Raw genomic sequence first — 13,786 nt, 5'->3', positions numbered from 1 at the left:
TTCGCGGGCATGCACGCACAGCTGCTCTGAGTGCACGCACACAAAGCAGGCACACTTGCTCTTCTATCCTCTCTTCCCATCTGGGCAAGATTTCTGCCAAGAATCCACTCCCTAGCTACAGTAGCAACAATCTTGCCTTTTAGGATAGAGTCTTAGTTTTTAATGCCTCTTAATACTTTCTGAATAAATTATAGTAATTGTCTTCTATAAATAACCACCCTTGGATTGATATAAATATCCAGCACTTACAACATGCTACTTCTCCCACAGATCTCAAAATACTTAAATAGTTCTTACTGTAAAAAATGACCACATTATTAAAAACCAAGTGCATAATCCAGGAAGAAAATTTAGTTATATTTATCTAGAAAAGACTGTATCAAGTATGATTTCCTTTGACCCTTCACTAACATATTAAGCCCAAAACAAAAATAGCTACACATGCATTAACTTATCTCTGCAGTGAACTGCATTTGAGGAGACTTCTGAAGTTAACTCAACTGTAATCCGAGGATTTATTCAACTACGTTTCAAATAAATCCACATGCAGTTATATTTAGAAGACTGTGAGCTACAAAACAAACTCTGTTTTTCTACACTACTGTCTTAAATCCCACCAGAGATATTCACAGTTCCTTCCTCACTCAGTCATCTCATCCTATTTTAATACCCATCCTCACTATCCCTAAACCATCAATCTAACATTCATGCATTTAATGCCTCCCAGAACTCCCAATTACTCTGAGCAAAAAGAAACTTGCTGCAAGGCACAGATGAAAGTAGGTAGAGAGGTTTATTTTGCAAGAAAAGTAAATTACTAGCAGGGGTAAGCAATTATTTTGTTTCTTCTCTCCCATCTCCCCACTTGTATTGATTTTCCATCTGCACAGAGTATCACACATAGATTTCTACTTGGTATTTTCAGATAGAAAATAATTCTAGAAACATATTACTGTATCAACACCTGCAAAAGAACACTAAGGTAACTGGCAAAATACAAAGCAGAATGGCTACCTGCTCCCCAGGGAAAAGCAACAGTAAGACCACGAGGTGAGCTACTTGGGCATCTTTGTCCACAACAGTAATTCTAGAAGTTGTACATACCCTCACTAGGTTTGTGCTTTGTATTACTCCTGATGGCTACACAATGGTTTATCTATTACTTAATGAATATGTTATTTCCCCTCTTCACTATAATGCTTAAAAAGACTGTGTAGACTGGAGAGGCTTTCTTAAGAATGCTTGGACACACAAACTCTGTCTCCGTGTAATAACATGAATACCCTCTATAATTAAAAGAATCCTAGTTGTCCAATGAAGACTTGCCCCAAATTCAAAACTCAAAAAGCAGAATTATAAAAAAACCCCCATAATTCTAATAATCTATTTAAAAAAAAAAAAAAAAAAAAAAAGTAAAATCTTACAGGTCTCAGAGTATCCAAAGAGTTACACAAATCAACATAGGAAAAGTAAAAAATCTCCCAACCACTCTTCATGCAGAAGAGGTTTCACTATGGAATTAACATTCAAAAGAGAATGGAAATATCCTGTCTTTCCATTCGCCATTTTGAATTTAGTTTTTTTTGTTGTTGCAAGGTACAGGACTGGTTTTAGAAACAAGTAGGAGGTGAAAAGAAACCCTTAAACTTCATACTAAAAATGCAGGTTTATCAAAGGTACTCCCTCCTAAAAAGGTTAGAAATATTAAAATATTAGCACTGTACTCTAAGGGTCTTTTATTATGGTCTAAATGGTCTAAAAGTTCTGCAGAATCTTACTGTTAGAAAAATATCTACTTTACAAGAACTTTTAATTAAAGCATTCCAGTTTAAAACTTATCACTAACCTATTAGGTTTATCAAAGTGGACTGCAGCTTTTGTTGCGGAAGCACAAGAAGACAGTTTCTCTGTTTCTTTACAGGGCACAGAATTTACTGTATCATCTTTAGAAGTCCTTGAATCCGCTTCAGCTGATAAAGAAAGGCTTGTGTCCTCAGTGTTTCCATACTTATTGTCATTCTCAGAGCTCCTGATATCCAAGTACCGTCCATTGTCCTCTGAGACTGTGCGAGGCACTTGTTTTAAAGAAGGATGGGGAGCTACACCATAAACTGTTGACACAGCATAGTTTTCATTCTTGAGAAAATCTATTTCACTGAAAATAGGAAAAGCAAAAAATTAAACATTTTCGTAGCTTTCACAAGAAGGTTGTTAGAATCACAAAAACTGAAGCACAGAAATAAGGACAACATATGGAAGAGCTCCCTCTTCAATTCCAGTATGTTCAAAAATTCCTTTGATACAAATGTTATATCACACAAGCTGTTCAAATTAGCACCTATTCAATGGAGTTCTTTAGTCAATAATTAGTAGTAGAAAAAATGTTACACTCTGAATGAATCAATGAACTAAGTGAATAACAATAGTGTTATCTGCTTCTGGCTGAAATCTGAGCACTGAGATACAAGTTGTCACGAGACAGAACTCTATCTGGGATATAAAACTTAAAATACTATAATGGTGAATTAATATATACTATCCCACCTGGCTTTGAAATAGTAATGATACAAGTCAATAAAGCCGCTTAAAAATTATACACTTGCCCATGTGTTGTATTGGTGCATCTCTTTAGAGGAATGGTATCTTATAGCTTAGATTCCTATGTTTTGACTGAACTTTTAAAGTCTATTTTGTTGTTGTTAAAGATACTGTCATTGCTACTACTCTTGCTCTGTATAAAGAAAAACTGTGTTGAAATAAGTCATTAAAACAGTACTATAGTGTGTACAGCTTACTGACACTAACGAGTGAAATAAAGCTGACTGAAGAGTTAACCTACACAAAACACATGAGAACTGATTCTGTTTTCAAAGAAATCAAGAAGTTGCACTGAAAGAACAAAACTGATTACAAAATTAAATAATGTAGCTAATAAAAGGGAAAGAGTCTGGTCTCTTTTTCTAAATCAAATCCCATGTATGAAGAAGGAAAGACCGCCCTGCTCTGAAGAACTCCTTGTAATTTTCTAAGTGTAAATTCTAGGTGCAAAGTGTAAGTTTTCATTTATGTGCTAGAAAAACACTGAGAAGTTATTCCAACATTTAACAGCAGTCAAGCAGATTTATAAGTACATACCTCTCAAGTCTTTGGATTTGTTCCATCAAAGACCATTTCTCACTGTTTAACACACTAATTTGATCTTCTAATTTTTGCACTATTAAACATTGCTAAATACAAGATAGAAACAAAAGAGTTTAGTCCAATGAAGCTTAGTAGTACTGCTAACAGCTGAAACATTTCTTCTGTACAATCTCTTACTTCTATGGACTGTGGTGTTGTTTCAAACACAGGGACGCTCCCAAGTATAGGAGTAGCAGCCTCTAACTCATCATCTTCTACACCAACTGATACATCCACCACATCTCTCGCAGTAATATGATGGTTTCCAAAGTCACGATAAAGTTGTAACAGGTCTGGAGGTTTTGGAATGTTCAATCCTACATCATCCCAAAGTTCAAAATCCTTGAAAGGAATAAAAGAAACTAAAACATACAATAAACTTCCTTTTATTTTCATTCCTCTTCCTCATTAGACTGCAGATCACACAAGAGCAAAATAGTCACGTTGAGATGGCATTGCAGTAAAAGAGATGAAAGCTTAAATCAGACATCAAGAAACAAAAGTAGAAAAAGGAGCCATTTCATGACCCAAAGCAGTTTCATCCTAAAGGCAGCTCTAAGTGATGTACTAATGAGAGGACCTTTCAAAAACACATAGCTCACAATCATATTTTTTTTTATCTAGGACATGAACACTTTTTACAATCAGCTATAACGTCATCAAACTCTAGCAGAAGCCAGTGCAGTCATTAAAAGGCTTTCTACTGATAGTGGTATAGTTTTGTTCACAACTCATTCACAAGTACAGGTGTAATTTTCCAGAAGCAGACAGTCAAATCACTCTGTAGATGACTGATAGATGGAGTGCATATTCTCAGTGAAATTTAATCATAACTGTATTAACTGAGTAGAGGTGTAAACAATACTAGGGCCTCCTGTCTCAAACGAGCACTGTATGTCCTTCCTTTTCCCACTGACATGTTACCATCTTATTACTACATGATTATTCCATATCTGTATTAATAAATAAGCATATGCACTGTTATACAGGAGTTATGACATTAAATGAGAGTTAAATTCTCTAACAACATTAAATTTCAATTATTTCCTTTTATAATTTTTTTCCTGCTGTTCATAGTTCTTACTGTGTTTTTCCATAGACCTATTTGAAGAAAGGTTATTTTCTGGCAGAACTGTGTGAATAATCTAGGAAAAAATGTCCATTCTGTATGCTAATTTTAGTTTGTTTAGTATGTAGCTTTCCTAGGTTTTTTTCCTTAATTGTCTCACAACATAAAACAGTTTCATAAAGTTTCATTTATCCTTACATAAAAAGGATAAATTATTCATCATTTCTCTTTTTGGGGCTGTATCCTCACAAGCATTTGTGTGAAATCTAGCACTGCCAAACTCAAATCTAAAGTGGGTGGTCCAGAAATCTCATACAAGAAGCCAATGTCTTTATGGATTAGGATATGAATTGTAGGAAAAATACAGGAGGACTAGTTATATAAAGAACTGGTTGAAATTCAGTATTTATTATTGAGTTCAATATTTACTTCTTCTGGCAATATTTCAGTTTTGTGCTGAATATATATTGGGTGTTGATGCTACTGGGTGTTTTGTTCACCCAGTAAGAGTCAATATGTAATTAGAAACTTCCAAACATTTGCAGAATTTTTCCCCCATGAAATGCAAGTCAACAGAGACATAAACCTCATCATCTTAAGAAAAGCACATCAAAACACAGCTATGTTTGGAAATATCTAACGTAACGCCTTATTACTGACAGCTTCCCCAAGACTGCATTCAAAGCCACAGCATGACTAAGGATTCTCACACACATATGTATGCCCAGAAGATGACAATAAATGAGTATATTGTATACCCTACACAGCCAAGAAAGATTTAAGGAAAAGATTATGTTAAAAATCTTACTACATCCAGATCCTTAAGTTTAACTGAAAGGGTGTCCATCAGAATCCAGGAAAGTGGGTAAGTAGCTATAACTCACAGTATTTTTCTTCTTTTTGCTTCCTTTAAAGAATACATGCATTCTGCCTCCTCCTTATAAATTTTGAGAAAATACTCCTCCAAGTGCTGTGTTTTCAAACCAGGCTTTCTACATGAAAATGCTAACTAACTCATTTAACTTTCAGAATACTCATATGTATGAAAGGAACTTACATGCACAGGACATATCATTAAAGTTCACCTGAGGCAAGATAAGAATACGGAAAGCATGCATGTAAAAACAACATAAGAAAAACTTTACCTGATCATGATTTTCATCTGAAAATGTTATTGATGTAAGCTTGTAACTATTCTTCAATAAAAATTCATTAACTAGGAAGTTTAGAGCTCTTTTCTCAAGAGGTCTGATTGGCTCCTGGAAAAAAAACAAGAAAACAATACACTGCATCTTTGGCTCATCTTCCTTCCAGCTATGGAAGTGTATCTGTCTTAAAGGCCATGCAAAGCTCAGTTATCACCAGCCACCTACCTGAATTTCAGGACTTGATTTATAATTTTTTCGTTCCTGCAAAGGAACTTCATTTTCTGGGGAAGAAAAAAAAGTAACTAGATTTTACTCTTTCACACAGGATGAGCTCAGCTACTTCTACATTGTTCGAAGTAGAGACTTAAGAAAAGGTTTATGTACACCACCTGCAGCCTGAGTCAGGTTGGCTCGGAGGGCCTGTATGGTCTCCTTGGCTTTCCGCAGTTCAAACTCCAGGACTGGACAGGGATTTGGATTAAACACACACAGGCATCCAACCAAGGCAAGGGAAACAAAAATAAAATATAAAAAGCAAGGATGGGTGTGAAAAAAAATATACAGTTTGTATTAACAGAAAGCATGCAATCTTTATGGAACTTATGAACACATGCAGCAGAGTTGGTCTGAAAGCAAACTGGTGAACATTTTCCATAGTTTCATTGGCCTTAAGTTAGCTAGATCAAAATTTCAAGCTGTCTGACAAGGACTCGCTGTAGGGTTTTGGGGTCTTCTCCCCTCTCCCTCCCCCCACCTTTAGTTTTTTTCTTTTTTTCTTGCTTGCTTTTCACTTTGCTTATTCTGGGAAACAGTTGTTATTTCTTCCCCATTCTTACAATCAGCTGACACTGTCAAACGTTTTGACTTCTCGGGACAAGGGGAGTATGAGGGCAAACAAAGGACAGATATAAATGAAGCAAATACATGCTGGCAGCAGAGGAAGCTGTCTCCATGTAGCAAAGCTTAAACCATAAAGTGAATGTACTCCCTCATTAAGACTATAGGGTTTTCTATTTGAAAATGAAATTATACACAGAAATTTTAGCAGTTTAAATGGCAGAACTTGAAACATACTTTATTTTACTACTAAGAATAATCTTGTTTTAAATATCTATCTAAAAATAGTGGAGTTTTAGGAATATCCTAGAGTTGATTAAGATTTTGATTTTAGTTGAATACATTAAGAGATGCACAAGACAAAAAAATAAAAAGCAAAATATGCAGCTTCCCTATAGTACTTAGAGAAGCTTGAAACAAAACATTCTTTGCTCCATTATTCTTAAAAGTTTCTAGTGATTCTAGACTACACAACACTTTCAGTGATCTAGAGTCAGCTTTAGAGATTGCAAAATATGTAATTCTAACTGCTTTTATCATCTGCTCCATCTCCCAATTGCCTTGGCCACTCTTATGTTTTTCTCATATTCTAATATTTCCTCCAAAAAGGGCCAGTAGTGGCTTGTTTGCACTGAAATTTCTAATGTTTTGATGTTGAGGTCGTATGTATACTGTGGCTTCAAACTTTAAAACCCTGTACCTTTGCAAGACATACAGTAAATGTTCTTTCTATACCCATTTAAGGTTAGAGCATGTAATGGAACCTATGTAAGGATTTACCAGATAATTACATGCATTTCATTAATTCTCAGATTAATCTACTCACACATACAACTACCAGAAAGGATTCTTGCACTTAACTAGGAGAGATGAGCAGAGAACAGCTACCATACTGAAGTGTTAAACTAAAAAGGTTATAGCTGCTTTTAATAAGAAGATATTAATGAGATTTTTAATCATTGCCTGGAAACAATTTAACATGGCATTTTGACACATTTACACAGAGGACAATGCACGGCAGAAGCACTGCATTGGTTCTTGCTCATAAGAAATGCTACTGAAGACTGCAAATAGAACTGTTTCCTCTTTTGAGCATCTGTTACTAAAAATCTTTTGATAATTAGCACGCATGGAAAAAAAGATTCACTCAGTTTGCATTTACCCATAAGAACTGAAGGAATAACTACAGTACACCACATTTGCTACATGAAAGTAACTTGTTTTATGCACAGAATTTTACTGCAGCAATACAAAAGCGCAACTGAGGATACGATGAATAAAATACGTAAAATCTCTCTAGTATTCAGCAATGCTGATCTGCAAATACTTCTGTGCAACAAAGTTAGAAAATGCTTTTGTAGTCAAGTATCTAATAATTTTAGCATTTCCTTGCATTTGAGTTACTAATTCACAGTTACGATTCTAAGTTAAAAGCTAAAATTAGTAGCTTACGAAAATTGTACAGAATTCAATTTCAGTAATCCTTCTGATGGAAATGGCTACATGTTATCATCTTATTCTTTGAAAATATTTTCAAAGACCAGAACAGTTGCAGATCAGGAGTGCCCTGCACTAGAATGATACAAATAATGAAGAAAAAAATAAATAGAAAAAACAACACAAACTAGAAAAACTCAGGAATCCCATTAAGGAAAATTGGAATAAAACATGCCTGAAGGCGTAGAAAGCCAAAAAACTCATGTCAGACAAACCCATGTCAGACGGCAAGAATTAATTTTTAGTGAACTGTCATGATGCTGAAAATTCTTAGAAGCCATTAGGACTTTACCCTTTCAACCTTAAAAGTAGATTACTCTGCTGCATGTTTCTCTGTATACAGTGGAAAATTCTGGATACAATACATTTGAGAAGCTGTCACTTTGCAGCGTGTCACAACAGCCACATAATTCTATTACAACACAGCATTGTTACATCATATCTCATCTCCTGGTCTTACTAATGCCACCATTATGATCACCATCATAAAAACCTTGATGCATCTAAGTCAGTCACAAATTTAGTTCTTATTTGAAGGATTTTTTTTTCTTAATATATGCATAAATATTTGTAAATATGTACAATATAATCCCAATCAATTTTTAAATGATGATTAAAAGCTCTTTATTTTAGAAGCTATACTGAAATGCAATCTTCTGCCAAAATACATAGCAATTTTTAACTCAACATGTGTATTAATGAAATCGACACTGGAAATCCACATTTTTTGATAACATTCTCTTTAATTAAAAAAGCTACCTCTAACCCCTTTCTTTGTAACTACTCGCAAGTACTGACTTTTAAAATAATGACTTGATCTCTCTCTTGCCCTCTCCTTCTATTGTAAAGCTTATGTACCTTTGAGAAGTTAAGCCTTCAAAACCATCGATAAAGCCAGCTAAAGTTTAACTTCATGTTGACTGAACTGATAACATGTATAACTCATTATAGCATAGATGAAAGGAGCTGATGCTCCTTAAGAACAATACACAGAAGAGTTTTGCTGTAGATAACCTAGGAAAGGAGAGAACCAAATTCATTCTCCTCTGTATCAGAAGAACAGAGAACAGAAATTTAGAGCTCTGAGGTTGGTTAATCTTCCTATAAGAAAAGGGCATTTCTGAACAATCTGTTTTGCCTTAGGGGAGATAATTGTTCCAAATTTAAGTGGCTCTCTCGCTTTTTCTTTTTGTGAAGAATTCAAATCACCACAGCTATCACTCTGAAAAAAGAAAAAAATTCTTTATACTTACTTAAAAGAGCTGAAACTTTCAAGCAAGCAACTAAGTATTAGACCAAGATTTTCAGATTAATGATTTTTAGATGTTTCCATTTTGATGCAGCTAATCTAATAACCTTAAAAGACAAGTGAGTATCAGGAGTGGGTAGCTTGTCAGCTCAGCTTTCAAATTTAAAAATGAAGCTTTCTCAAAGATCTTATTCTATTCACTCACATTTGTTAATGACTTCATAAGTCACTGAACCATAGATTGTAGTAGTTAACCATAGAGAACAACCTGTGAGTTGAGATCAACATGAACAGCAGTCTTGTTGGGCCAAGGCCAAAAAGTTGAAGAAATAACAGCACTTGTAGAAGTTTTCAGTACTTGCTTTTGCATAAGCAGTACTTTTCCCAATTATACTAGAATTTTACATTCTACATATGAATTATCTTGTCAGACTTTTCATACTTCACTATGAAATATTTCAGAGAACTGTAGAAAGGGAGTTTTGTGCTGTGAAGCCACTATATGGCATTCTGGCATTTTCCTTTAAAATGAGCTCTCCTCTGAAGTACCGAGGGCCCCCGTGCTTACCTGGCTTTCCCCAAATTTGGACATACTGTTACAAGTTTTGTTGTTGTTCGTTTCTTAACTGTCATTTCAAGTTCTTCCTTCTTTTAAAGTAAATGTAGAACTCTAGGTGTCCTAAATTATGTCCTCTAAAATCTATATGACATCCCATTACATTTGATGGATTGGTGCATACATTTTGAGTCAATCAGAAGAAATTTAAATTCACTGACTATAGTTAGCAATGAAGCTGCTATCAGAGCATACTTCAAGACCTGAGGTTTCCTAATTCCCACTTTCCTGGTATAACTCCTAAGAAGAAGTGACCATATTTAGAGTTGATAAGAGTTTAGGTTCAAATCCTGACTGGGACAGTATTTTATGCAGCTAATCAGAGATACACAGTCTAGCCAGAAATCCATGCTAATGCAGGGAGATCTGAGAACACAAATGATTGAAATGGAGTTTGATTATGAGAATTTTATTATCATTGAAAACACAGCATTATGTTTTTAAAATTATCAGATTCTCAGAACAGTAGATGTCAAACACAGGTTTAGCAATTCTAAATGTTTTCAATTATGGAAAGCAGGTAGTTGTGTATACAGTCAATTTAAGATGTGGCAGAAGATTCAGTTCCTTAGATTGAATGTCAGATGACCTATTTTGACCAAATGCTGTGGGTATTCGACTTCAAGTTAAGCGTACTCTTATTCCACAGGAATGGAACAGGGTTTTTTTTCCATTCTCTGGTTGTTTTATGGCAATGAATATTTGGAGGAGGTTTACTAAGCCAAATAAATCCTTCAGTATTGACTTTATCTTAGCACTTTCAGCACTTAATACATGAATTTAGATTCAAGACTTATTAGTCATAGAGAACAAGTTTTTCCCAACTAGTAAATTGCAAGTTCTAAGGATGCGTCTATTTTTTGAAACTCTTTGTGGATTACGAATGTGTTATCCAATTTGTTACACAGTTTTCTATGTTAAGATCAAGTAGATAATGAAGACAACTGATGCCTCCTAAATTGCAGTTCCTTTCATCATGCTCATCCACATTCTGATTGGTTTTTGTGACTTGCATCTTTTCAGTCAAGCTCATAATAATATTACGGAAGAGATTAATTTAGCTTCCTTTGATCAGATTTCCCAAGTGAGAAGTTCACATCAACTCATGCTTGCTTCTAGCCCAAATTTCAACTTTAACACCAGACGGAATGAATTGGGTTAACAGATTTGAAATACCAAAATCCATTTCAAACAAGAGCTTTCCTAGTTATTTCCAGGAATTTCGGGGTTGGTAAAATAAAAAAAAAAGGCTGCTAAGTCTAACACCATTCATAACGGCAAGACAGAAACGTGATGGCTTTGGATGGCATACAGACACAATTTTTTGATTTTGTGCTTTCTAACACTGTCATGGTATAAAAGTATTCACAACCAGATATATTATAACTTCAGTTCTAAAGTCCTTCTGACTCAGGACCACTTTCTTTTAATGAATGATGTACATTTATTTTCTATCCTTTATCTGACATTTGACTACCGAATTGATGTGGAAATCATGTGTTCTGTTCGAACAGAATAAAACAAAGATAACAGCATAAGAAAACCATTTACAAAGAGAAACTATTCAAACCTCGCTCTGAGAACTATCAAAAGAAAAATATGACTATCAGATCGTGGCTTCAAGCTTCCACAACAGATTGTAATTTTATCTCCTAAGATCAAAGCTCTTCGCTGAGAAGAAAGAATACAAGAAGAAATAAGCAGGATGGATTTCCAGTTATGTTTCAAAGTGCAACTGCAGCTCAGAACTACTTCAAAAGCAGAAGTTAAGCCAGAGTTTGTTCAAAGAAGGAACTGAATGAAAAGTTTGAAACTTTTACTGACATGATTTTTTTACATGCAAATTAAATACTTACCAGTTTTCTGAAGTTTATTGCTCACTCAGGTTTTAAACAGAATTGAGGCAGAAGATTTTAAGCAATTATAATTGAATCAGAATTTTCAGTAGAAATAGGATATTTTGGAGAACTTTTGAGTCTTTCCAACATTCAGAAATAACATCTAGTCTTGTTTTGTTCAAGTTCTTAGGTTACTTTTTAACAACTCTTAGGAAAACCTCTCTAAAGGAATACAGAAATGTAATGTAAACATCCTGACATATACTTTGCTTGTCTATTACATAGGACAGTGGTCAATTAATATACTGCAATCTTCAAAGCAATCTATTTAGGATTTACTTATATTTAATTTTAGGATATATTCATTTTATACTGGAATTAATCAACTTTTTGGCATTAATGTTCCATCAGAACATTAATGGCTCTAACTGGATGTCAGTTCTGACTGATCTTTACTTTCTATAAGCATCTCTAATCCAATTCAGTTACTAAAGACAGCTCCATGCAAAGATGAAACTAGCTCTCCCAGTAATGCTATTGCTGAGAAATATTGACCAAGATGATGAAAAAAAAATAAAATATTTCTAATTTGCGTGGTTCTTTCTTATATTCTGGGACACAAGTAAGAAACACGTGGGTTCCTTAAACACATTTTGTTTAGAAAATTAGCTGCATATTTACAACTCTTGCCTCCCTTGAAACTGACTATGTATATAGAAAAAGACAGTAATTAGATAGTAATAAGAATCTGGAAGTTTCTATATAAATCGAAGAATGGCAAGTACCTAAAGTTCAAGACCTGAGCACCAAAATACCTGAATTTGCTTCATGCTCATGAATTTAATCTAGTCCTTTACCTCAGAAACACTAATAAAAATGAGGCTTTTCCTTCTTGCGTGTTCTCTCTCAGTCAATACTGGTTGCCATTTCAGACTGACTGAGAGAAAAAATTTCAAAATCAAGATCCTTAACAGAACTATGTTTCACCAGCCTTTCCTTTGCTTAAGAACATGACAGTGTTTCTGCTAGGATGAATCATGGTGGTTCAGAGCAGAGACAACAGTGTGGAAGAGAGACATAGCAGCTTGTAATTTCAGGTTTCATAGAGATGAACTGTGTGAACAAAGGTCACAGCATGGACAACCTTCAGGTGCTCATGATATTAAACAGTATTAACTGACAAGAAATAAACAAGAGTTCTGTAGCAGTTTCTAGAAAGTTTTTACGGATTTCTCTACAGAAGCTATGCATAACAATATCTGAACTTAGAAAAAAGCCTGGATTAGAGAAATGTGTCTCATATGCAAATGAGATTATTCTAATAATTTCAAATGTAAGAGAAAAGCAGTCTCTGCCTTTTGAGAGATAATCATAAATCCTAAAATTAAAAATGCCACAGGCTCTTAAGTTCAGAACAACTGCAAGAGGCAAAAAGACTCTGTCACTTCTTTAAGTCTTATACAATCAAGAAATCAAATGGGAGACAAGAAAAGCCCTACAATTAAGATTTGTAGCAAAGAAGGTTTACAGAACTGAGAAAATCCCAAATCTACTCTGGGTTTGGTAATACTCATTTGCTCTACACAGAAGCTGTATTTAAGACACTTGTTAGAGACCTTTACACCAGAAAGCTCTCACCTGTGCAGTAGTCACAGACTATAGTGTAGGATATTTTAGCATATGTTTCAGCTAAACAGTAGTAGTCAGTAGGCAGTATAAAGATACTGTTCTATGTCAAAAGCTGGGCACAATTTTCAAGTATACGGCTTGCTTCTACCCTGGTGACACACGGAATCACACAGCAGTACACCTGCTTGAATATTTACAGTAAATATAGTAGAAGTGTCTGAAACACGATTCTAACATTAAGCAACCAGCTAAATCACCACAGTGAAGTCTTGTCATCTTCAGGAATGTTCATTTAAATATACTTAAGAAACATCAAGTCAAATAACAATGTTAGCATTTTATGATTTCTAAATCACGCAAAAAACTTACCTGCTACTCTTTCGTCCGTTTCCCTATTGCCATCATCAGAGTATCTTGCAAAATCTAAGGAATCAAGAGTACTGATGCTTCCAGCGCGATCTTAAAGGGGGGGGAGGAAAAAAAAAGGTATCAAAAAATCCTGAAGAATTCACTGGCTTTGATAGATAAAGTCACATCATCTTTACACTTCAGAAACTATAATCGAAGGCTAAGAGTTCTGCAAGACCAAAATTTTACTGCATTTTCTAAAAGTCTGTCTCTAAGTAAAGAGTATGTCAGTAAATTTGAAAAAATACAGCATTACAGCAAGTTTAGAGAGCAGATAATGTAGGAAATCCACCCTTGCTACCCCCAAAAGCAGGC

The 13,786-nt window shown here is 34.7% G+C and overlaps 1 protein-coding gene across 1 annotated transcript in view; it reads right to left on the bottom strand.

Moving 5' to 3' along the window:
* RELCH (RAB11 binding and LisH domain, coiled-coil and HEAT repeat containing) overlaps positions 1 to 13,786 on the bottom strand; it is a 72,982-nt gene that overhangs the window by 44,296 nt on the left and 14,900 nt on the right. The window contains exons 2-8 of the mRNA XM_030476838.1: positions 13,433 to 13,522; positions 5,787 to 5,858; positions 5,623 to 5,678; positions 5,395 to 5,508; positions 3,319 to 3,522; positions 3,136 to 3,227; positions 1,847 to 2,155 (exon numbers count right to left, since the gene is read on the bottom strand). Of these exons, the coding sequence (XP_030332698.1) occupies positions 1,847 to 2,155; positions 3,136 to 3,227; positions 3,319 to 3,522; positions 5,395 to 5,508; positions 5,623 to 5,678; positions 5,787 to 5,858; positions 13,433 to 13,522 (937 nt within the window). The remainder of the gene's footprint in view (positions 1 to 1,846; positions 2,156 to 3,135; positions 3,228 to 3,318; positions 3,523 to 5,394; positions 5,509 to 5,622; positions 5,679 to 5,786; positions 5,859 to 13,432; positions 13,523 to 13,786) is intronic.

This window comes from Strigops habroptila, chromosome 1, assembly GCF_004027225.2.
Source record: "Strigops habroptila isolate Jane chromosome 1, bStrHab1.2.pri, whole genome shotgun sequence".
Taxonomy (NCBI): Eukaryota; Metazoa; Chordata; class Aves; order Psittaciformes; family Psittacidae; genus Strigops; species Strigops habroptila.
Note: the sequence above shows the minus strand (reverse complement) of the source record. Positions and strands in the feature narration are given on the sequence as shown.